The following is a 22,728-nucleotide window of genomic DNA, read 5'->3' as shown; positions in this document are numbered from 1 at the left end:
GAAATGCATCCTCAAAGCAAAGAATGAGCTGCAGACACAGAGAGACTAAGTTTTTTGACACACCCAAACTCGATGTTAGCCTATGGCCTTCTCTATAGCGAGTTTAAATATTAATGGGGGACGCTCCTCCATCCGTAAAGCAGAACTTAAACAGTTTGTTGAGACAAATCACATTGATGTTTTGCTTTTGCAAGAAACAAGATGTAGCTCCTCTTGTGCAAGTGAATGGCAAAGGATAATGAGGGGAAAATGGTTTTTTAGTCGTCTGGAACACCCAAGGGCTGGGGTGGCTGTTTATATACAAACCTTCCTTTTGCAGTCCTAGTGTTGTTTTTAATGAGATTATCAAAGGGTATTTGATTTCACTCACCTTCACACACAATGGCTTTAAACACACTGTACTGAATGTCTACACACCTAGCGATAGCACAGAGAGACTCGCCTTTTACACATTGATTTTGATGGACCTGTCTGCTTGGGTGGAGATTTTAACTGCACGATGGACCCCACCATTGATCGTAATGGAGAGGAGCCGCACCCAGCAAGCGCAGCGCCTTTGTTGAGAGCCTTGTCCAAGTTTTCCCTGGTTGATGTGTGGAGAATCCGCAATCTTTCTCTCCGCCAATACACGTGGAGTCGGTGTTCAAAAGGCCACCTATCACTTGCAAGATTGGACCGTTTCTACATCAACAGTACCTTTTTAAATGTTGTGAGCAATATGGACATTATTCCGAGCGGCTTCTCAGACCATCACATGGTCGCACTTCGGATTCACCAACCAGTTCGGAATCGTGGTGCTGCCTACTGGACCTTCAACGCAAGCCTCTTGGATGACCAACTGTTTGTCGATGCCTTTGGTGTGTTCTGGAGAGCCTTGCTCCAACGTAAAACTTCCTTCCCCTGCCTTGGAAAATGGTGGGACAACGTCAAAGTGCAAATAAGTTCCTTTTGCCAACAATATGGAGCCTACCACACCAAATATGACTCTGCCCTTCAATCCTTGCTTGCCAAAGAAATATTATATTTGCAGACCAACCTCTTGGCTTCAAATGATGAAAGAACCAACCTCTTGCTGGCGAAGAAAAAAGCTCTTCTTGCTGGACTTTGTGCAAAGCAAGCCAGAGGAGCGCTGATTCGTCTCCGACTGGAGAATTTTTGTTACCTGGACACCTCCTCCAAGTTCTTTTTTGGACTGGAAGCTCAAACAAAGAGAAGTCAGCAGATAACTTCAGTAAGGACGAAGGAAGGAAGGATAACGCAGAATCAAAAAGATGTCAGAGCCTCACTCAGACACTACTTTACTGAACTTTATCATGCTCAGAAAATCGACAACAAAATGATAACAGTGTTGAATTCTTCCTCACCTACCTTGTCAAAATCTACAGTTCTACAACTGGACAAGGAAGTAACTTTGGAGGAACTCCAAGCTGCTCTTCAAACTCTACCCTCGGGTAAGGCCTCCGGCCTGGATGGAATTCCTGCGGAATTTTATAAAATCTTTTGGGACCTCCTCGGACCAGAACTACTTGAGGTTATAATCGACGGTCGACGATCAGGCTCACTGCCGTTAAGCTGCCGGAGGGCTGTCCTCGCCCTTATCCCCCAAAAAGGAGACCTTCAGCAACCACACAACTGGCGTCCCATCTCATTACTCTGTGCAGACTACAAAATATTTTCCAAGGCCCTTGCCAACCGCCTTAAAGCCATAATCGAGGAGATCGTACACCCAGATCAGTCTTACTGTGTCCCGAAGAGGACAATTCATGACAGTATCTTTATTGTGCGTGATATAATTGACATCTGTTCTCTTGAGCAAAGGAATGTCGGGTTGGTGTTCTTAGATCAAGAAAAGGCCTTTGATACCATTGATCATTTTTATCTTTTCTCTGTTTTACGGGGGTTTGGTTTTGGGGAAAATTTTATCTCTCATGTGCAGTTACTGTATAACAACACTTTTAGTCTCTTAAAGGTTAACAACATTTTATGTCCCCCTTTCCCGGTTAATAGAGGCATTCGTCAAGGGTGCCCTCTTTCTGGCCTCCTGTACTCTCTTGCGATTGAGCCTTTGCTCGTTCGGTTGCGTGCACGTCTTCTTGGTTTCCTTCCTCAACCAATGGCGAACCTGTTTAAAGTGATTGCTTATGCAGATGATCTTTGTGCAATCGTTCGCTCGAATGAGGACGTCTCAGCCTTGGTCCGTTGCATTCATGAATTTGGTTTGGCAAGTTCCACAAAAGTGAACTGGGGAAAAAGCAGAGCTCTCCATCTTGGTCCACAGAATGGCGCCATTCCTCCGACTCTTCCCGAGAAACTTAAATGGGAAAGGGATGGAATTCTTTACCGAGGCGTCTTTCTTGGAACTGAGAACTTCATTTTAAAAAACTGGGAATCTCTAATAATTAAAACTGAGAGACGTTTACGAAAGTGGAAGGGCTTACTTTGTCAACTCTCCTATCGGGGCCGAACCCTTGTTATAAACAACCTTGCAGCATCAATGCTTTGGCACGTTTTTATAGCACTGCAGCCCCCAGATTTGTTTCTTAAAAAATTACAATCAATTCTTATTGACTTCTTTTGGGGAGGAAAGCATTGGCTCCAACCTGGTGTGTTAAACCTGCTTGTTTCTGAAGGAGGACAGGGGCTGATTGCTATTACCAGCAAGGTGATGGCTTTTCGCCTCCTTTCGCTTCGCAGACTGCTGTACACGGACGTTTCGTGGAAGGCCTTGGCTCACTGCCTGCTTCGGCAGGCGGGGAAACTCGGCTACGATCAGCAACTGTTCCTTATTGACACCAAGAAAGTTGATATAGCATCAGTCCCCCTGTTTTATAGAAGCATGCTGAACGCATGGCAGGCAGTCACTGTTCGCCAAAATAATGACTACTCCCTGGAAATGTTCTTAAATGAGCCTATCTTTTTAAACCCCATTTTTGAAGGGGTCTGCAGCAATTATATTCTTGTGCAGAAGTTTATTGATGCTGGATGTACGAAGGTAAAAGATCTCAGAACTCCTTCTCCTTACAAGTGGAAGCCAGCTGCTGACGTCGCTGTGGCCACTGGAGTGAGGTCCATTCGAATTATTGGGAGAATCTTTTCTGTGATTCTGCGCTTTTTCAAGCAAACCAATCTGAAATGGATTCCACAGGTGGAAGCTAACCTTTCTTTATCCCAACATCCCTTTCCAGAGCTTTTGCTTCATTTTCAAGGTTTCACCTCCTTTAAATTGATGGAAAAATCTTCTGTTTATGCTTTGTGTGTTAAAACCCTTGTACCTGATAGATCTGCGGAACCACAAGCATATTGGGGGAGAATGCTTCAGACCACTCATTCTACTTCGATCAACTGGCATGTTATGTACAAGGCACCCACTGCCAAGTGCTCCGGAGATTTGCAGTGGCGACTGGCACATTACATTTTACCATCCAATGTCTTATCTCATCGTATATCTCCCGATAACACAGAATTGTGTCCCTTCTGCGGTGCCACAGAAACTATTTTTCACATTTTTATTGATTGCTCAAGGTTGGCACCCCTTTTTACAGTCTTATCACGTGCTATCCGGGGACTCGGCCTAACTTTTACTTGTTGTGGTTTTGTTTACGGTTTTAGCATCTTCCACCAGCGTAAATACGAGTGCCTGTTAGCAAATTATTTGTCCTCTGAAGCGAAGCTTGCTATATACATGTCAAGGAAACGCAAAATTCAAAATGTTTGTGATTGTGTTTCCGATGTTGTTTACCTCTTTAAAACCTTGGTCACAGCACGCGTGCACCTTGAAATTCATTCCAGTGATTGTACACTGTTCTCACAACGGTGGTGTGTGAACACATCCTTATGTGAACTTGTTGATGGTGTACTGACACTGAAATTTTAATTTACCTTGTTTCTTGTTGGGCAGTGCCCAGGCACTTGCTTCTATTGGTTTAACTTCTCTTGTTACACCATGATCCCAAGCAATCAAGAGGCCAAAAGTCAAAGTCAGTCAGTCTCTCTGTCTCTCTGTCTCTCTCTCTCACCACTTTGCACAGCTGTTCGCTTGGCACGCACGTGCAATCGCAAGGGGCTGTTGCTCAGTCTCTGGGGTACGTGTGGAACGTGTGTTGCTTCTCCTTTCTCTAATGTATTTTTTTTTTTTGGAGTATCCGTTTGTATAAACTCTCTTGTTGTTAATGCTTTATCGATTACTTTAAAATGAATTGTTTTCTTCGTTTTTCCACTCTTGTATATTATCCTTTGCTTTGTTGTGGTGGTTTATTGAAAAACTTGTTGTATTGAATTTTTTATCTTTTATACTTTTTTGTAATAAAAGGATCTCTGGCTCTGGCTCTGTCTCTGTCTCTGTCTCTGTCTCTTTCTGGAGATGCTGGAACTCGGACACCGTACTTTGAGAAGTGCCATCTACTGCTGTTGTGCTTCCTGCAGTGAGTCCTCATGTCCATCTCGCACTTTGCAAACCGAACGAGTGATTTATTGCACAGACGACACCTGTAAAGCTTATCTTGTGTTTCTCACCTTGGTTGTCATCTCCATTTGCGGGTTTCAGGAAGTGGGAACACAAAATAACCACCTCCTTTTCGGTAAAGGATCATTATTCATGAATCAAACTGTGAAGTTTCGTTCTCATAGCCTCATTCCAAATCTTCACTGAACCTCTGACAGCCTCAACTTGCAGCTCGTTTGTAGTGATATTCCATGGAATTATTTTTGCCTCTGCCACTGAATGTGAAGGAGGTTATGTTTTCACCCCTTGCTGTCTGTTTGTTTGTGTACAGGATATCTCAAAAAGTTGTGGATGGATCCGGATGACACTTGGTGGACACGTTTGGGTGTGTGACAAGAAAGAATTGATTCGATTTTTGTGAAGATCCGCATCCGGATCCGGCTACTAGGAGTTTCTATGTGATTCTTCACCATTGAGAGATTGGGCCAAAAATGATAGATAGCAGGATATTTTAAAAAGTTGTGTATGGATTCAGATGAAACTTTGTGGACACGTTGGGTGTGTGACAAGAAAGAATTATTTGATTTTTTAAGTGATTCTCCACCATTGAGAGATGGGACCAAAACTGATATACAGCATGATATTTCAAAAATGTATTGGGCCCCGATATGTTCTCACTGATCAGGCATTGCGTGGTGGAGGTACATGCTCAATCGAGTGCCCTTCACGTTAAATTCTGCATTCCTGTAGCTCCGACTATCCCTGGTATAATTTCAGCTTTCTTCCATTTCATTTTCCTGATCTTGTAGCATTTAGTCCAAAGTCTTTGGAAACTGAAACCTCAATCAACAATCCTTTTTGTGTTTGAGCACCATGTCCAGACACAATGCTTCGTTTGCAATTTCCACTCTTGATGGGTCCATCTTGTCATGCGTGAACATTACTTGTTCATTTTCAAGGATCGGATCTGGTTTGCGTTCCCATGATTGTTCTGGGACTGGGATGTTGAAATGTTTACAGATGTGCCAGTGGATTACTCCACAGACGCCGTCGTGTCTTTTTGCGTACATCTGTTCCAACATGACTTTTTTTTTTACATCCTGAAAGGAGGTGACTGGTACGTTCTGTTGCAACCCCACAAAACATGCATTTGTCTGATTGTCTCAATCCTGCCATTTTATTAAAAGGCATTTGTGTGGTTTCCTTCGTCTTGGGCATTTATAATCGTTCCTTCTCCATCCCAACTAATTTGACCTCTTCTTAGCCATTCCAATGAGCCTTCCTTGTCGATCCCTGTCCTGTCAAGTTTATTTTTTGAATCTTCCTGCTCTTTTGTCATTCTCCCATTTGTCAGAGTTCATCTGCTGATATTTCTTTTTGTAGTTTTCCTTTTTGTTTTGTTTTTTGCTTCCCAATCATTGGGGCTGTATTTGTTGCTGTTTCATTTTCCTGCATTGTGTCCTTCATTTGCACCTGTCTGAAAATTTATTGCTAAATAGACTAAGGATCCCTTTTCTGGTTTGTTGTTTTCTTGTTCGTATACAAATGTCATCCAATCATCTGTGGAGCTTTTCACATACTCCACTAGTTCTACACATATTGTTCTATGCACTTGGTTAAGCTCCATCAGACCGCCTCGTCCTTCTCGTCTCAGTAAGTACAACCTCAGTTTCTGGAATATCTTGTGAATAGTTAGAAGTTTCCATGTTTTGGTGTCCAAATTGTTGATATCCAATTGTGGCCAGTTTATAATTGCACAGCTATATTGGAATCCCGGCACTGAAAGTTGGTTTGAAGCTTCGGTTTTGTTTCTTGGAGAGAGGGATGACTTCAGAATTAGTCTTATTCTGCGGAGGTACTCTTTGCTGATTGTTTCATGGATATTTTTGTGTTGTACTGTTGTCTTCTTCTATTCCGAGGTATTTGTCGGATACTTCGTTTTGTAGTTCCTGAATTGTTGTACGTTCTTTTTGTTTTTCCTTGTATAAATGTGCATTTGGCATATTTGTCAAGACCAAACTCCAGTATGTGTCCTCATGTGTGTCTGGCATTTGTCGCTCCTTCGAAATTCTTTGTGACAGATGGGACACTTAAATGGTTTCTCTCCGGTATGAATCCTCATGTGTATCTGACAGGTAGAGTTCCGAATGAATGATTTCTTACACACACTGCACGTGAACGGCTTTTCTCCCGTGTGAGTCCTCATGTGCGCCTGAGACGTTGACTTTTGAACAAAAGATTTGTTGCAAATAATGCACTTGTACGGCTTATCTCCGGTATGTGTCCGAATATGTTTCTGACAGTGCTCGTTTTTTCGAAATGGTTTATTGCACAAACTACATTTGTACGGTTTCTCCCCTGTGTGCGTCCTCACGTGTACTTGGCGGGCTGAGATGTTTGTGAACGATTTTTTGCACACGTGACACTGATATGGCTTCTCTCCAGTGTGCGTCCTTCTGTGTATCTGGTAGTTTGAGTACTGAGTAAATGATTTATCGCATGTATTGCATTTGTAGGGCTTTTCACCGGTGTGGATTCTCAGATGATTCTGGTGGGTTGACTTGTTACGGAAACACTTATCACACACGGGGCACCGAAATGGCTTCTCTCCTGTATGAATCCTCATGTGTACGCATCTGGATGAGTTCTGACTGAATGATTTCTTGCACACACTGCAAGTATACGGCTTCACCCCTGTGTGAGTCCTCATGTGCGCCAGGTACAATGATTTCAAAATGAACGACTTATTGCACACACGACACTTATAAGACTTTTCATCACTATGGATCCTCATGTGATTCTGATACATTGAGATGAAATGGAATGACTTGGAACATACGCAACACTTGAACATCTCACCAGAATGGATCCTCATGTGTCCGTCATACGTTGATATCGAACCAAATGATTTGTTGCACACGGACAACTTGTGTATCTTTTCACAATTGTGATTCTCCGCTTGCTCTTGTCCACGACTATGTTTCCGATTAAAATACTTCGACTTTTCCGAGCAGCTCTTCTTGTGTTGCTGCAAAGATCTATTGCTGAATGTCCAGCTATTCTTGGTGGAAGACAACATGCTGAAGATCGGCGTCGATCTCTCTGAAGATGACAAACAGAAGAAAAAAAAAAAATAAGTAAAAGTACTTTTCACCAGGATCCAAAAAAGCATCATCACTCTGGGATGAATTTAAAAAGCAGTGAAGATTTAAATTTAAACTTTCTTGATGACTTTGCCTGGAAGTCGGTTGATACATTTGGGGTTTACACTTACGTTTGCAAGTACGATGAGGTACACAAGTGGGGAGAACGGTGGAAAAGTATAAAATAAATAAAAGCTTCAATTTCACAAATTCTTAACGAGTGATTTGTAAGTGGTGCACTGGTTCAGTGCCTTGTTCATGTTTGTATATTTGAGATCCCTTATGGAAGAAATTGTTTGTTTCCATAACTGGATAGTGTTTGTTGATTTGAGATTTGAGATAAAGATGAGAAGAGCAAAAAGGTGAGAAGTCCTTCGACTTTAATCTGTGTGGAAAGGTTGTAATAATTCAGGAAATTTATGGTTGCTTTTTTGGATACAAAGTCAAAATTCATGAAAGAATGAGAACACAGAACAGAAAAGATCGTAACAGAAATGAAAACGGAACTGCAGAAAGAGGAGGAAATGTCAACAGTAGGGCTGAGGAACAAAACAGATGGAGAGGGATAAACAAGGGATGCGGACAAGAATGAGGGGTAGAGGGAAATGCAGAGGGTGAACAAGATGAATACAGGAGCAAGCTCTCAGGAAGGAAAAACTGGAAAAACTAGAAGGGTACTTGCTAGAGCACATACCTCCGCCACGTAATGCCTGATCCATGAGAAAATATTGGGCCCAATACATTTTTGAAACATCATGCTATATATCGTTTTGGGCCCAATCTTTCAATGGCAAAGAATCACTTTTAAAATTAAATAAATCTCTTATAAGGATTCGGATTTTCACCAAAATCAAATCAATTCGTTCTTGCCAAACACACAACCAGTCCACAAAGTTTCGGCCGAATCCGTCCACAACTTTTTGAGATTTTGTGTGTGTATGTGTATATATATATATATATATATATATATATATATATATATATATATATATATATATATATATATACATACATATAATTCCAGCAGTGTGTGTGTGTGTGTGTGTGTGTGTGTGTGTGTGTGTGTGTGTGTGTGTGTGTGTGTGTGTGTGTGTGTGTGTGTCAGCTGTTTCTCGACAACCTCTGGTCCGATCTAATTGAAACTTGCCAGGTATATTGCTGGGGACCTGAGCATGTGCCTTTTCAAGGTTTGATATTAATCGGACAAGTGCTTCCCAAGTTATGGCCATTTATTTACCAAACCAATGACAGGACACGTTGCTGCATGGGCATGGCCGATGGGGGAAGAGAACCTCAACCACGTTCCCCATTACGGGTTACAACGTACGGACTTCCGGATAATGATGACTTCGTGTATTCTAATAATTTCTCGATTACTTATGCACATTTATAGATCAACACAATGCCCCAAGTTATGATCGTTTTCTTATTAGACGGTGCATAAATTTCGGTAACATCAGAGTGAGCTGGTATGCTCCGTAGCAGGAAGTAAATTTTTTTGTTGCACATAAGTAGTTTTTTTCCCTCTTCTCTTTTTGTGTTTTTCCTTGCGATGACATTGCGAAAAGGCAAAATACGTTGGCGCTAATTGAATAATTGGCCATTGAAACTAAATTGCGAATAATCGTAACTTCGATATGCGAACTTCCGGACAGTGCGGACTTAACTTCTTGACTTCCGGATAGTGACGAGTACTGTATATTCTCGATTTATCGACTTAATGTATTCTTTCTCGATTGTTTTTTTGGTTTGTTTTGTTTGCACGTAGGGCCACGCATGTACGGGCACGCACCTACAGGCATGCACTAGTATATATAAAAGATGAATGCACCCAGTGTTGCCTGGGTTCTTTTTGAATGAATTTAATCTTCTGTACATAGGTCTGATGCGAGCCCAGTATCAGTTCCCTATTGGGCCATGGCAGTCATAGCCGAAGGGGGTTGGTGAGGGGGAAACACCCCCTCCCCCGGCCGACGGACCTCGCCACTGAGCCGATAACCTTCGCGGGGCCCGTCCCGACATTTTTTTTTCAGAGGTTTCCTCCTATCTTAGCTATAGCGATACCCCCGGCATGAGCATCAGCGTGAAAATGTTAAAGTTTTTGGTGCAAGTTATTTTTTCCTTTCTCATGTTTTTATCGACCACACTATTTTTTATATGCCCGATATATATATATATATATATATATATATATATATATATATATATATATATATATATATATATATATATATATATATATATATCGGGGTGTATTATGTGATACCGGTCGTCCGTCCGTCGGTCCATCCATCCGTCCGTTCCTGTCCGCACTCTAACTCCCAACGTTTTCAACTTTCACGTTTCATATTTGGTACATAGGTACAGACTGTGGAGACGGTGTGACGCGACATACGTTCGTCATCTAAAGTGGTTGCCATGGCAACCAGGATGCTGTTTTCCATGCAGTAACACAATTCTGTATATACCTTCTTGTTCGGGCGTATATTGTGCTCACTTGCGCTCTCGTTACTGATTGCAATATACAAATACATATATTGCTTTAAAATTATTTGGATCAGACTTCACTGCAATGCTTTATAAAAAAATATTAATTATTAGACTGGTCTTTTAAAAACGATAAATGTATAAACAGGCGAGCGTTGGGTGGCTTTGACACCAACTCTGGTTTTATTTTGTTTTTTACTCGCATTATATGACCACAATTTCACCGGAGAGTTATGGGAGTCTAAGGGAAAGTGTCCCAGAACTGTCATTTCACCCTACTTTTGTCGTTTACCAACTCTAAAAAAAGTTTTGCAGAAGTAAGATTTCTGGCATTGCAGAAGCGATGCATTTTCTCCAGAATCTGTGTGACAGTTGCAAGAATCACTCCCCATTGATGGGTCATCATGTTTCCCAATACACTGTCTTGTAATTTGATGGATGACATAAACACACGACATTCAACATGTGGAAGACTTTTGCTTCAAAAACTACCATTAATTAACATCACAGGAAATAAATATCAGAACACCATGAAAACTCCTCTCGCAAACTTTTGGACATCTTAATGCAACCTACTTTTGTGTTGCCCAACAGAAAACTATTTCTCAGAGTGAACTACATTCCTTTTCAAGAGGGGATGATCTCACTGTGTTCTGGACTTCAGAAATGCATACAAAGTGGAATGAGGTGTCGGAAATGCTTTATCATGGAATCATTCTATACGTCACAGGTTTCTCTATGCTCACCATCTGTAGAGATGGAATCTTCATCCAGCTCTTCCTTCACTTGGTTTCCCATTGAAGCTGGAAGAGAGTTATCGTGGAGGCGTTTCTCTTCCACTGGACCCGTTTCACCTGTACAAAATCCAATGTTAGGCTTGTCCAGCACATCGATTCATGAATCCATCTCACATTCAGCATTTATCTGTGATTATTGTAATGTGGTCTCTGTGCAGGAAAGTCAACCAATTGATGCTGCCTGAAACTATTTATGATTGAGATACACCCCAAGATGGGCATACACTCATCCTGGTGCATGAAGCATGTATCATCGGATTACAAGGAACATTTTTTCAATACAATACATCCTGCATGAATTTAGACTTCACAAAGACTTTCTGCCAGTTAAAGTCTCATTCAGCTCAACTCAAGCCGTCGAACAATGGCACTGATTTGCCCTGGTGTAGAAATTAATAATGATCAGAAATCTAAGAGAATGATAGGTCCATATCAGTGAAGTTAAAAGGACATCAAGTGAATACCATCATTATTCAGATAATCTGCTCCATCTTCCGCAGCAGATGAAGAAAATGTGGAAGAGTTTTATGGAAATTTGTAGGAACTGGAAGAACAGGTGCCCAAAGGAGAGGATTTGATTATTATGTGAGATTGGAATGAAAAAAAAATGGAGAAGCATGAGCACCAGGGATTGCAGGAAAGCACGGAATTCGTATCCAAAATGAGTCAAGGAAGCAAAAGCTGGAGAATGAGCTCGTAATGGCAAAACATCGTTCAAACAACCCAAGCGTAGACTGTACACATGGACCTCACCTGATGGGCAACAGAAATCAGATTGACGACGTTCAAATCAACAGAAGATGGAGAAATGCTGTGCAATCTGCCAATACTCTGTCAGATGCAGACTGTGCAACGGATCATGAACTCCTTGTGACAAAACTACAAGTCAAACTGAGAACAGTGAGAATCGTCAAAAACTCCAACCAGATACGACCTTCAAAACATATCGAAACAATATGCCACAAAAGTATAAAAACCATTTTGCAGAGCTGGTTGACAGATTGTCAGACTAATTGTGTCAACTTGAAAAGGCCAAAAATAACATCCAAAAAGCAAGCAGAAAGAAGAAGGCTCAATGGCCGTCAGAAGAGGCAATAAATATTGCGGACAGAAGACGAAAGATGAAAACCAAAAGGAGAGGTGGCAAAGGGGCGGAGGTACATGAGCTGTACTCGAAGCCCACGCAAACAGGCTACACAAATGAAATTGAATTAAATGGAAAATTTAATGACAGTAATCAACTAGAGGGGGAGCACTCGGAAGAGTGTAAAACCTCCGCCGCCAATACTGCTAGGTCACTCAAGTGAACCTGATATCATATTCATTCAATTTGACGTCAACAGTGCTCACAGAGTTGTAGTTTGCAACTTTCCCTTTTACTTTTAACTTTTACATACTCAATTCATTCGTCATAACTGGATTCCTTGAGACAGAAATTGATTTTATGTGGGTATATCCACCTGTGGATATGTGGGCAGTTCCAAAATCAGCCGCAATTATAATTTTGGCATGTTTTTTTTTGTTGGAAATCACTTATAACATGTAGAAATGCAAAAAAAAAGAAATCGAAATTTTGTTGAAAAAAAAGTTGCAAAAATTTTTCTCCAACAATTTTTTTTTTGGGGGGGGGGGGGCGTTGGAAATAACTTAAAACATGTAGAAATGCAAAATAAAGAAATCGAAATTTTGTTGAAAAAAAAGTTGCAAAAAATTTTTTCTCTAACATTTTTTTTGGGGGGGAGGGAGGGTTTGGAAATCATTTAAAACATGTAGATATGCAAAAAAAAAAATTCCAATATTTTTTTTAAATGGCCGCCATAGCGGCCATATTGGATTTTGGACCAAGTCCAAAATCTAATGGCATGATCCTTGGACCAGACCTAACCCCCCCCCCCCACCAAGTTTCGTCGAAATCCATCAAGGAGTTTTTCCGTAATACTGTTCACAAACAAACAGAAAGGGGTGAAAACAGTAACCTCCATCCATCTTCGATGGCGGAGGTTAAATATGTACAATGAAAATAATTCAAATAATAATAATGAAAGAAAAACGAGAAGTAATCTAAAGCCTAAATTGATATTAATTGGTGAAATCAAATTAAATCTACAGCGAGGTCAGGTATGGGAGCATGCGCCGGAGCAGCGCGTCACTGCATCCACTTTCCGCCGGTACTCCAGGGGCTTCTGTCTGGCCATTCCCCAGGCAGATGCCTGGCCCATCCCCATCTCCTCGAGATGCTGATCAACCTGCTGCAACCACGAGGCACGTGGTCAGCCCGTTTGCCTCCTCCACTCATGAGGCTCCCTCACTGAGAGAATCTGGTGAGCAGGATCAGCATCAGGAAAACGAGCCACATGAAAACTTGCCATACAGCCACAACTGACGCTTACGGACTTTGCAGGTAACAAATCTCATTTGAGTCTCTCTCAGCAACCGCTCGTTGGACACAAGGTGTGACCAGTGATAGCCAAGGATCCTCCAAAGAGACCTGGTACCAAAGGAATTGATCAGAGTCCAAGTCTCACATCCACAGAGCAAGACTTGAAGCTCCAAGGACCTGAAGACTCATACTTTCGTCCTCCTGCACAGGTACCGACAGCGCCACACCCCATGATCCAGTGAATCCATGACCCCCAAGCCCAACCCAGACGTCTGTTGACCTCTGGCTCACAGCCAGCAGAGACATGAATATCACTGCCAAGGTAAGTGAATCTCTCTGTGACCACAACATCCTCACCATAAACAGACACAGACAGGACAGCAGCATCCAAGATGTCATTAAAAGCCTGGATCTTAGTTTTGACCAAGGAAACCCGAAATCCCAGCGGCTCCGACTCCTCATTCTGAACCACGAGGGCCCCAAAAGGATATCCAGAGTCTCTGCAAAGATGACTGCATAATCTGAAAAATAAAGGTCAGAGATCTTGACATTCCCAAACGATGTACTGCAGCTTGATGTACTGACATGTACTGACATCCTCTCCAGAATCCAGTCCATACAAGTGCTGAAAAGTCTGTGGGCCAGTACACACCCATCAAACTCCAGTAACTGCTGTGACATGCGGTGATACCATCTCTGACTTATTTCCAGTTCTCTCAGTACCAGAGTAGAGTTCAGACATCAGATTGATCAGTTTTGGTGGCACCCCACGAAGAGCAAGGATCCTCCAGAGGGTATCCCGATTCACTGAATTGAATGCTTTGCAGAGATCAACATAAGCTGCAAGCAGCCCCTACCGAAACTGTCGTCTGCATTCAGTGAGGATCCGAAGAGCAAGGATGTGGTCAATCGTTGACCTCTTTGGTCTAAGGCCTGACTGCTCTGTGTGCTGGTGCTCAAGCAGATGGTGGCGAACCCGATCAATAATTATTCGAGCAAAGACCTTGCCCGGTACTGAGAGCAACGTCACCCCTCGGTAGTTGTTACAGTCCTGGCGTTCACCCTTCCATTTCCAGAGAGGGACAACAAGGCCCCTCTTCCAGTCAGTTGGGATGATGCCTGTGTTCCAGGCAGAGCACAGAACTGCATGCAACGACACGAGTCCAGAATTTCCACCAGCCTTGAGAGGTTCAGCGTGGATGCCACAGATCCCTGGAGCTTCACCCCATTTCAACTGGTTCACCGCAGCCTGTGTTTAAACAAACGAAGGTGGATCACAGGTGATTGGAGGGTCAGCAATAGGAATAGCAACACCCCTGATGTGCCACAACACCTCATGAGCCACATCCATCTTGCCAGATGGTGGATCAGCCTGGTACAGCCGCTCAAAGTAACCGGCCCAGTGGGTCTTCACTTCAGACTCCTCTGTCAAGAGCCCACCACCCTCCGATCTAACTGCGGTACACCGACGGATGGGCTTGGAGGAACGCAAGTGTGCAAATTCCCCTGTCAGGATAACGAGAATCACTTGACTACAGGTGATGGTCTACCCCCTCACAGATTCCTTGCACATCGGCCTCTTTGTCCACCCTCAGTGCATGTACAGTTTTACACCTCAAACTCCCTGAACAGCTCAGCTCTGCCATGAAGCCTGGCCCTGCCATTCTGGTAAATAGTATCCAGTTTCCCGAGAGACAAAATTCTTCTTCGCCCTTCCGTGAGTTCCAAGACGGCCACCGGCAACATCAAGGATCGTGATCTTGAAGGCACTCCACAACTCTTTAGGATTCCCCCAAAGCACCCAGACCCCCCCCCACCCACCCAATCCCCACACAGCCTGTTCACAAACTCCTCAGCTGCCCTCTCGTCCTTGAGCTTGCCAATATTCAGCCGAGGCTGGGATGGTACCATTCTCCCTGATTTAAGATGCAACTTCAGAGTTGCTACAACAAGCCGGTGGTCAGTATTGAGGAACTGAGCACTCCCGATAGATCCTGCAGTTCTGGATCATCCTCCAGTGACCATCAACGAGGACATGGTCAATCTCCTTTGCCACACCACCAGCACTGGAATATCAAGTCCAGCGATGAGCTTGTGGGTGCTGAAACCATGAACCGGCCACCCTAAGTCCATGACTTCTTGCAAAGTCAAGGAACTTAATGTTATTCTGGTTCACAGTTCCAGACCCAAGGGGACCAACACACACCTCATAACCATCCCTATCAGTTCCAGTCGATGCATTGAAATCCCCAAAGACTAGAAGAGTATCTTGTCTGGGGCACCGATCAACCACAGACTCGAGCATGGCAGAGAATGCATCCTTCACGGTGAGGTCACTCACCTCAGTCGGAGCATATAGAGAGACCAGGGGAATGACACACAAGGAGAGACGAATCCTTTGTCTCGTCATACGCTCGTTGACCGGTGTTACCTCAATTATCATTGTCGTCAGCTTATTGAACACAGCGACAGAAACTCCTTGGGCATGGTAACCATCAGAGCGATCAGACCAATAGTAGGTGTAACCACCCACCATGTTCTCACCACTATCTGGTCTACGAACCTCACAGAGTGCTGCAATACCGATGTTCAAACGCTTGAGCTCAGATGATAACAGAGACAGGTGATCATCCTCTCTTAGGGACAGGACATTCCAGGCACCCACCCGAAGGAACTGCCTCTGGTTAAACCAAGGAGACCGTGGTCTGGTGGACGACTCCTCACCCCCACCCCGACACACCACCGCAATCTGACCCGGGAAGGTTACCCTGTGGTTTTCCTCCTATCATCAAAAAGTGGGGGTCCTGAAGGCTTTGCTCCAATCCCGTCATCCGGTGAGCTGCTCTGTGGAGGGTAGCTGTGCAGGAGATACTCCCCACAGAGTCGGTTTTCAGATTTCTTTGCGTTTCGCAGAGTGAAGGGTTTCATCGTGGCTGGAGTATAAATCCTGTCACCAACCTCCTAAAAAAAATAAGTAACCCAACCGCAGGAGGACATCTGCAGACACAGTTGGGGACACACACACAAACATACAGGAGGACGTCCACAGACACAGAAATAAAACAATTCTTCCAAAAGTCTGTCAGTCAGTAGTTAGAAAGAGCTTTTCATATTAGACTGGCAGAGTACCCGCCCTACGGGCCATCTTGTTCTCAGTATGCAACAAGTTTTTCTGATGCATACCTTTAATTGGGAGGTGTATCGGTAACTGACAGCTCTGCATCGGCAAAAAGAATAATAACCCAGGTTACGTGCACAAAGAAAAAACACATACCTACTGCTTATAATTGAAAACACCTCAATGCACTGGAAAACGTGGGGACAGGAATACTGTACTGTAAATGGTGGAGACTTGTAATACCCTCCCCCACCTGGAGGTGGCGCTAAACGATACACAATTACATAGAGAATTTGCATCCCTGTCCCCTCAAGACCACCAGCAAATATAAAAACACCCTGACACATGAATTGGGGTCATGCTGAGTCTGGATGTAATTGGTCCAGAACTTTAGGAAGAGCAACACGACAAACAAACCAACACCGGTCCGTGAATCATAGGGTGTGTGTCGGTGTGTGAGTGTACATGTATGTATATGTACATATTGTTACGGTTGTGTAAATTCGCATTACACCATAAAGAGTCCTCAGGTGAGATATATCGGTAAGTTCATGTGTCGTTAGCCCAAACCCGTTGTATAGAGGGAATATGTGTGATTCATCTGGGCTGCGACGCTTTGAGTTAGCCATTTTTCTTTCTCTATTGTTATTTTCGACCATGAAGCCGCCAACAACGCAAACAGCCACTACCTTTACTTTCACAACTCCATCCCGCAAACATCGCTTCACCGCCATTCCCAAACAACATCCGCCAACCACCAAACCACCACAGAAAACCCCCCACCACCTTAGCCTATCTCCTTCTCCAACCATCGACCACACCACCAGTCAACACCAAACATCGTGCTGTCCAGGGCCCGTTCGGCGATTGGTGCCGAATGCATCGAGCCGCGAGCGCGAATGGCGGCCTTTCCGAGGGAGAAATTCGGATCAGGAAGGCTTCACGCCCCCTTTTTCTCCGTCCAATGGGCGAGCATCGGGCGGTATGGCCCCGCCTCCAAGCGCGATGAACGTGGATTCTTTACGAGAGGAATTCGGATCAAAAAGGCTTCACGCCCACCTTTTGCCTGACCAATGGCTGACCAGAGGGTGGCGTGAGGTGACCAGAGGACCAGAGGGTCCTGCCTCCAATCGCGTTTTGATCCTGAAATTTGCATATAGGCTCCTCCTGGGGCCTATAAAGATGCGGGCACAAGGCGACTTGCAAAGAGAGTTCGCACGGTTCAGTTGCAGGCAGCTGGTTGGGGCAAGTGAAGAGTTCAAGTTCGAGTCAAGTGAAGACGGCGGTCGGCAACGAGGTTGCAATGTGGGGGTCTCTCGTCTCTCGTCGCGGGGTCCAAGCCAGCCAACCATTCCCCTCTCCCTGAGCATCAGCAATTCCCCCCCCCATCCGCGCTGAGATAGTGCCGGGGGGCCCCGTTCCTCCCCCACCCTAAACGTGGTGCCAAAAAACTGCTTGTGCGGAGCACGCCGGAGAGGGCTCGCTGACCACGCCAGGGGCACGGAGTCGGGGCGCAGCTGCGCAAACATTGCGGCTTGCCCGCCATCGCATCACGAGGACGCGGGTAAGACCTTCTCGGTCTTGTGGACCTGGCCGCTCCTCCAGGATCCACGCACATTTGGTCCACGGACCTGTCTGCCTCCTTGCCTGTGAGGGTGGCTTTCTTTCCTTTGCTTTTTGTACGAGTGATGTGGCGCCGAGTCCCGACAAGTAGAACTGTATAAGTGTTGTAAATAATTGCCCTTTTGTTCGGTCGTATTGCATTTGCTTTTGTTGCATCTTGACTTGACTGTAATATACGTGCCTTCCGTGTTTCCGTAATAAATGTGCATTGCTTGTTGAACTGTTTCCCGCTTTGCTTCGTCTCCTTCCTTTTATTGAATCTCCATCTTGTATCACGTAAGGGATTCGTAGTGGGTTTCAACATCCCGTTAATTAATCGGAACCGTCAAGGCCGACGATAACTCCGCTCGGTTATCCCTGTAATGCAGAACGAACCGCTTAAGCGGTTCGTGTCCAGAGTCGGCCTGTGGCATGGTACAACTCCTCGGTACGCTACTCGCGCGAGTACTTAGGTAAATCGACCATTCGGCGATCAGACCCTATTTCGCGCAGGTAGAATGCGGACTGAGTTGTGGTGAGGTTAAACCCCCACCCGTGACTGGCTCCGGGCGGTAGTTCCCAGAGGGTCACGACTGAATTGTCCGTTCCGGTGGGCGAGGCGGCCGCTTTTGGCGACACGCGGTCGATCGTACGCCGGCGGGCGCGAATTCACCAACAATATATACATGTTCATATTTTACCCACTGTGGCAACCATTTTGGATTCATGTAAATGAGTGTTGTTGTTCGTCTTTCGGCTGCTCCCGTTAGGGGTCACCACAGCGGATCAACCATTATGATCTGCATACTGATTTGGCACAGGTTTTACGCCGGATGCCCTTCCTGACGCAACCCTGGTCGCCTCTTACGACACAGGGATAAGGATTTATGTAAATGAGTAAGTTATCAAATTAGGATAGTGTTTCAACAAGCTCAAATGAGCTAAGATCCTCATCCTCTTAATGATGACGTCATAAAAACGAATATGACGTCATTGTGATGTATCAGGTTTGCGATAAATTATCTGTGCTAATGCCCAGCTTGATTCCCGCAAACAAAATTCAAACAGCTTGCCTAGTTTCGGAGATAATGGTATAGGCGATTTCCATTAGCGGCGATATTATGATGTCAACTTTTTTTTCTAGGAAGAATTTCCAAAATCGGAGATGGTTACTGCCTGCGCGTGGGCTTTCTACATATACATGGCAAGTTTCACGAAGATCCGATGAAAACTCTGGGTTGTGAAACAAAAAATGTCAAAAAATAGGAATGACGTCATAAAAATTGATATGACGTCTTAGTGATGAATCATATGTGCGGTAATTCATCTCTGCTAATGCCCTGTTCGATTCCCGCAAACAGAATTCAAAAAGCTTGCCGAGTTTCGGAGATAATTTTTTTGGCGATTTCCATTAGCGGAGATATTATGACGTCATAACATTTTTTTCTAGGAGGAATTTTCAAAATCGGAGATGGTTACTGTCTGCACAGGGTATTTTTACATATATATGCCAAGTTTCAGGAAGTTTCGATGAAAACTGGAGGCTGTGAAACAAAAAAGTCCACAAGAACAAGATGAAGAACAACAACGTGAGTAAGACTTGGAGATCCTCCACGAGGACCTAAATATAATATGGCCTTTTAAAACAAACAATCAAAAATGTTACATAATGGTCACGATATTGAAATTTAAGATTTGACCTTTAAAATCCGGCTACCTCGTCTCAAAGGTTTTGTACGGTCCTAAAGTATAACTGTGTCAAATTTGAAACATTGGGTAAACGTGTCACGATCATTCCTGTCGGCCACTCCACGAGATAGAACACTCACCAAGTGCCTTAAGCTCTCACACCCCAACCAAACGGTTGAGAATAATGAACGGTTGGCTTAACGAGCGCTAGCAAGCTGCTTGGTCATGGGACACACTGCTGCAGTTATTGTACTTGATACGAGGTTATTGTCCTCGTTTCCACGTGGCAGCTCTTTTCTCAATTTTGAGCGTACACAATAAATAGATCCCCCTGAATTAATAGCGAACGCAGTGAGCTGCATACATAATGTGTGCACGTGAGAGAATAGGAAACAACAACAACAACACAATACACCTGGCAATTTGGAATCCGTGTCGTTAGCCATGACCTTTTGCTTCCGGTTGTTTTTAAACGCTGTGCGGTGTATAAACACGATTGGGTTTTCATTTCTATCTTGTGAATATTACTTAACACGTGCACATGAGAGAATAGGAAACAACAAAAACAACAACACAAAACCCTGCCAATTGTGAATCCGTGTCGTTGGCTATGACCCTTTTGCTTCCGTTTTTGTTTTGTTTCTGGTTTTTTTTTTTGTTTCCGGTTTTTGTCATGGGGAACGATGCATGCCGGGAGATAAAGGCATCGTCGGAGACATGAAAGACCCAAATAATATCAGACACGGTGTATATTTCCTCCACTGATTTTAATAAAGATTTCTCCTGCATCATCAAAAAATAATTTTTAATCATGATTAAATGATCATCCGAATGAATCCGAAAGATCATCCGCTGATCCCGAATCCAGGCCAAAGTAACCGGAAATTGCGTATACAGTTGTCCACAAGTTATAGGTAAAGTCAGAAGCGAATGTTAGAAGAATTCTACGTTCGCTTCTCGGCTTTGCCTATTCCAGATTAAATTGTTTCCATGGACGAGAGAATCTCGTACCTGGTCCCTGGTCTGTCCCGTCCGCTCCTCCATGAAGGTTCTGAACGTCCAGGATCCTGAACCCGCAGATCCCAGCAACTCCTCCCGGATCCCCTCTGTTCCCTCCATCACAGGCTGACTTGGTGTCCGAGGAGCTCGGATCGTGAGCGCAGCTCAAGAAGTCTCAGTCCATGACTCTCAGGAGGAGACAAAGCACGTCCGGCTTTACCTCTACCTTCCCGTCACCAACACACTCGAGAACGAACTTTCTCCCGATATCTTAAACCGCGGAACACGTGTCTCGATTTCCCGGAAGTAATAAAGAGGTTTAACTATCCTCTGATTAAGATACATCCTTTACTCTTGTTTATGATTTTCACTTTAACTTGAGGAACAGAATTGGTGTGATGGGGAGAAGGTTGAAGGGAGGATGGACAAGTTCAGCTTAAACCACACACACACACACACACACACACACACACACACACACACACACACACACACACACACACACACACACACACACACACACACACACACACACACACACACACACACACACACACACACACACACACACACACACACACACACACACACACACACACACACTTCGTTATGTCCTCACAGAGGGGAAAAATCCCCCCCCCCCCAATCCAAATATTAATTTACGTACTGACAATAAATAACCTGCCCCAGACCCCAACCTCTCAACCTCTCAACCTCTCCAGATACTCCATTCCTCTCCACTTCCCTTCTTCACCTCCTTTCTCTTTCTTCCTTTTCTCAATTTTAACTTCCTTAACCAACTCCTCACAACCCTACATTTCCTCCATTTTTAAATTTTAACACATCCGAGGTAATTACAACATTAATAAACACCAAGACAAAAAATAAATCAAGTTATACAACGTTTAATTAATTATTTCAGAATCACAAACTCAAAGCATTTTGTTTACAAATGAAAATCAATTATTCCAAAAGAAACCAATGAAACCACAGTCATAATAATGATAATAATAATAATAATAATAATAATAATAAACATTGTAAATGTTTGTTGAGATGAAAACTCGTTTAAACTGAGTCCGATCAACCTGGGCACCAAATGATTTTTATTTTATGAATAATTATTTAAGGCTCGTAGAGGAGCTTGTTCTGTCCGTTCCATTACAGGACGGGGACATTTCCCATCCACATCACACGATTGTTCATCTTCATGTCGATCACGCTCTTCTACATCACATTGCGATTCGTTCCTGACATTTCCACTTGTTTTCACTCCGTGTAATGAAGATGTGTTTGAAAGGGAAGAAGTGGAGACGAAGGAGTTTATTCATCGGAGAGAAACTTTACTGATGATCTCGTGGGAATTCCGACAAATCTCCCGAGTTCTTGATTTTTAAGGTTCTTCTGTCTCCTTGTATATTAGGATGAGGAAGGCGGTCCCTCCTGTGAACCACGTACATGGGATATTTGTTCGTGGATTCATTTACCGAGACCGTTTCGATCTTCACTCCAACTGGGATGCGGGACTTTCAAAATGATGTAATCCCACCTCGGGAATTTATTTCATTTTTTTGCTCCAATTCGTTCTGCACTTGTTCCATTGTCTTTTAAAATAACACCCACTCCACACCCCCACACGCTTTTCAGTATTATCTTTCGAGTCATTCTCCAAAAATTGGTTTCACTTTTCGCAATTTATAATAATAGTTTGTGAAAAAGCGATAAAATGGAAGAGAACAAAACAGAGTGGAACCATAACGGCACTCGGTAGAATACATACCTCCAGCAGGCTGAACAGTTTACGTTTTATCAAACCCGATGTGGTTGGAGGTAAAAAAAAAAAAAAATGGAGGTGGGGGGGGAGAGGGGGTGACGACAGCAGGGTGAAGGGACACTTCGAAGAGAACTTGGTGGAATGAAGAATAACAGTAATGGAGGGGGTAGAGGACACCGAGGATGAACAAGTTGGATGCAATCTCATACGCAGGAAGAAGAAAAGGGAAAACAGAGAACGAAACAGAAATGGAACAAATAAAGGGAAAGAAGGGTGCAGAGAGAGGGGTGGAAACATG

The 22,728-nt window shown here is 43.8% G+C and overlaps 1 protein-coding gene across 1 annotated transcript in view; it reads right to left on the bottom strand.

Annotated features, from left to right (window-relative positions):
* Positions 1–3,882: 3,882 nt before the first annotated feature.
* LOC147010052 (uncharacterized) overlaps positions 3,883–22,728 on the bottom strand; it is a 43,267-nt gene continuing 24,421 nt past the window's right edge. The window contains exons 6-8 of the mRNA XM_085861224.1: positions 11,622–11,657; positions 10,818–10,925; positions 3,883–7,543 (exon numbers count right to left, since the gene is read on the bottom strand). Coding sequence (XP_085717350.1) covers positions 6,450–7,543; positions 10,818–10,925; positions 11,622–11,657 — 1,238 coding nt within the window. The 3' untranslated portion in view covers positions 3,883–6,449. The remainder of the gene's footprint in view (positions 7,544–10,817; positions 10,926–11,621; positions 11,658–22,728) is intronic.

Source organism: Eptatretus burgeri, chromosome 17 (assembly GCF_056783735.1).
Source record: "Eptatretus burgeri isolate ZD-2024b chromosome 17, Ebu_testis_v1, whole genome shotgun sequence".
NCBI classification, from domain to species: domain Eukaryota; kingdom Metazoa; phylum Chordata; class Myxini; order Myxiniformes; family Myxinidae; genus Eptatretus; species Eptatretus burgeri.
The sequence above is the reverse complement of the archived record's forward strand: the minus strand, read 5'-3'. Positions and strand labels throughout refer to the sequence as shown.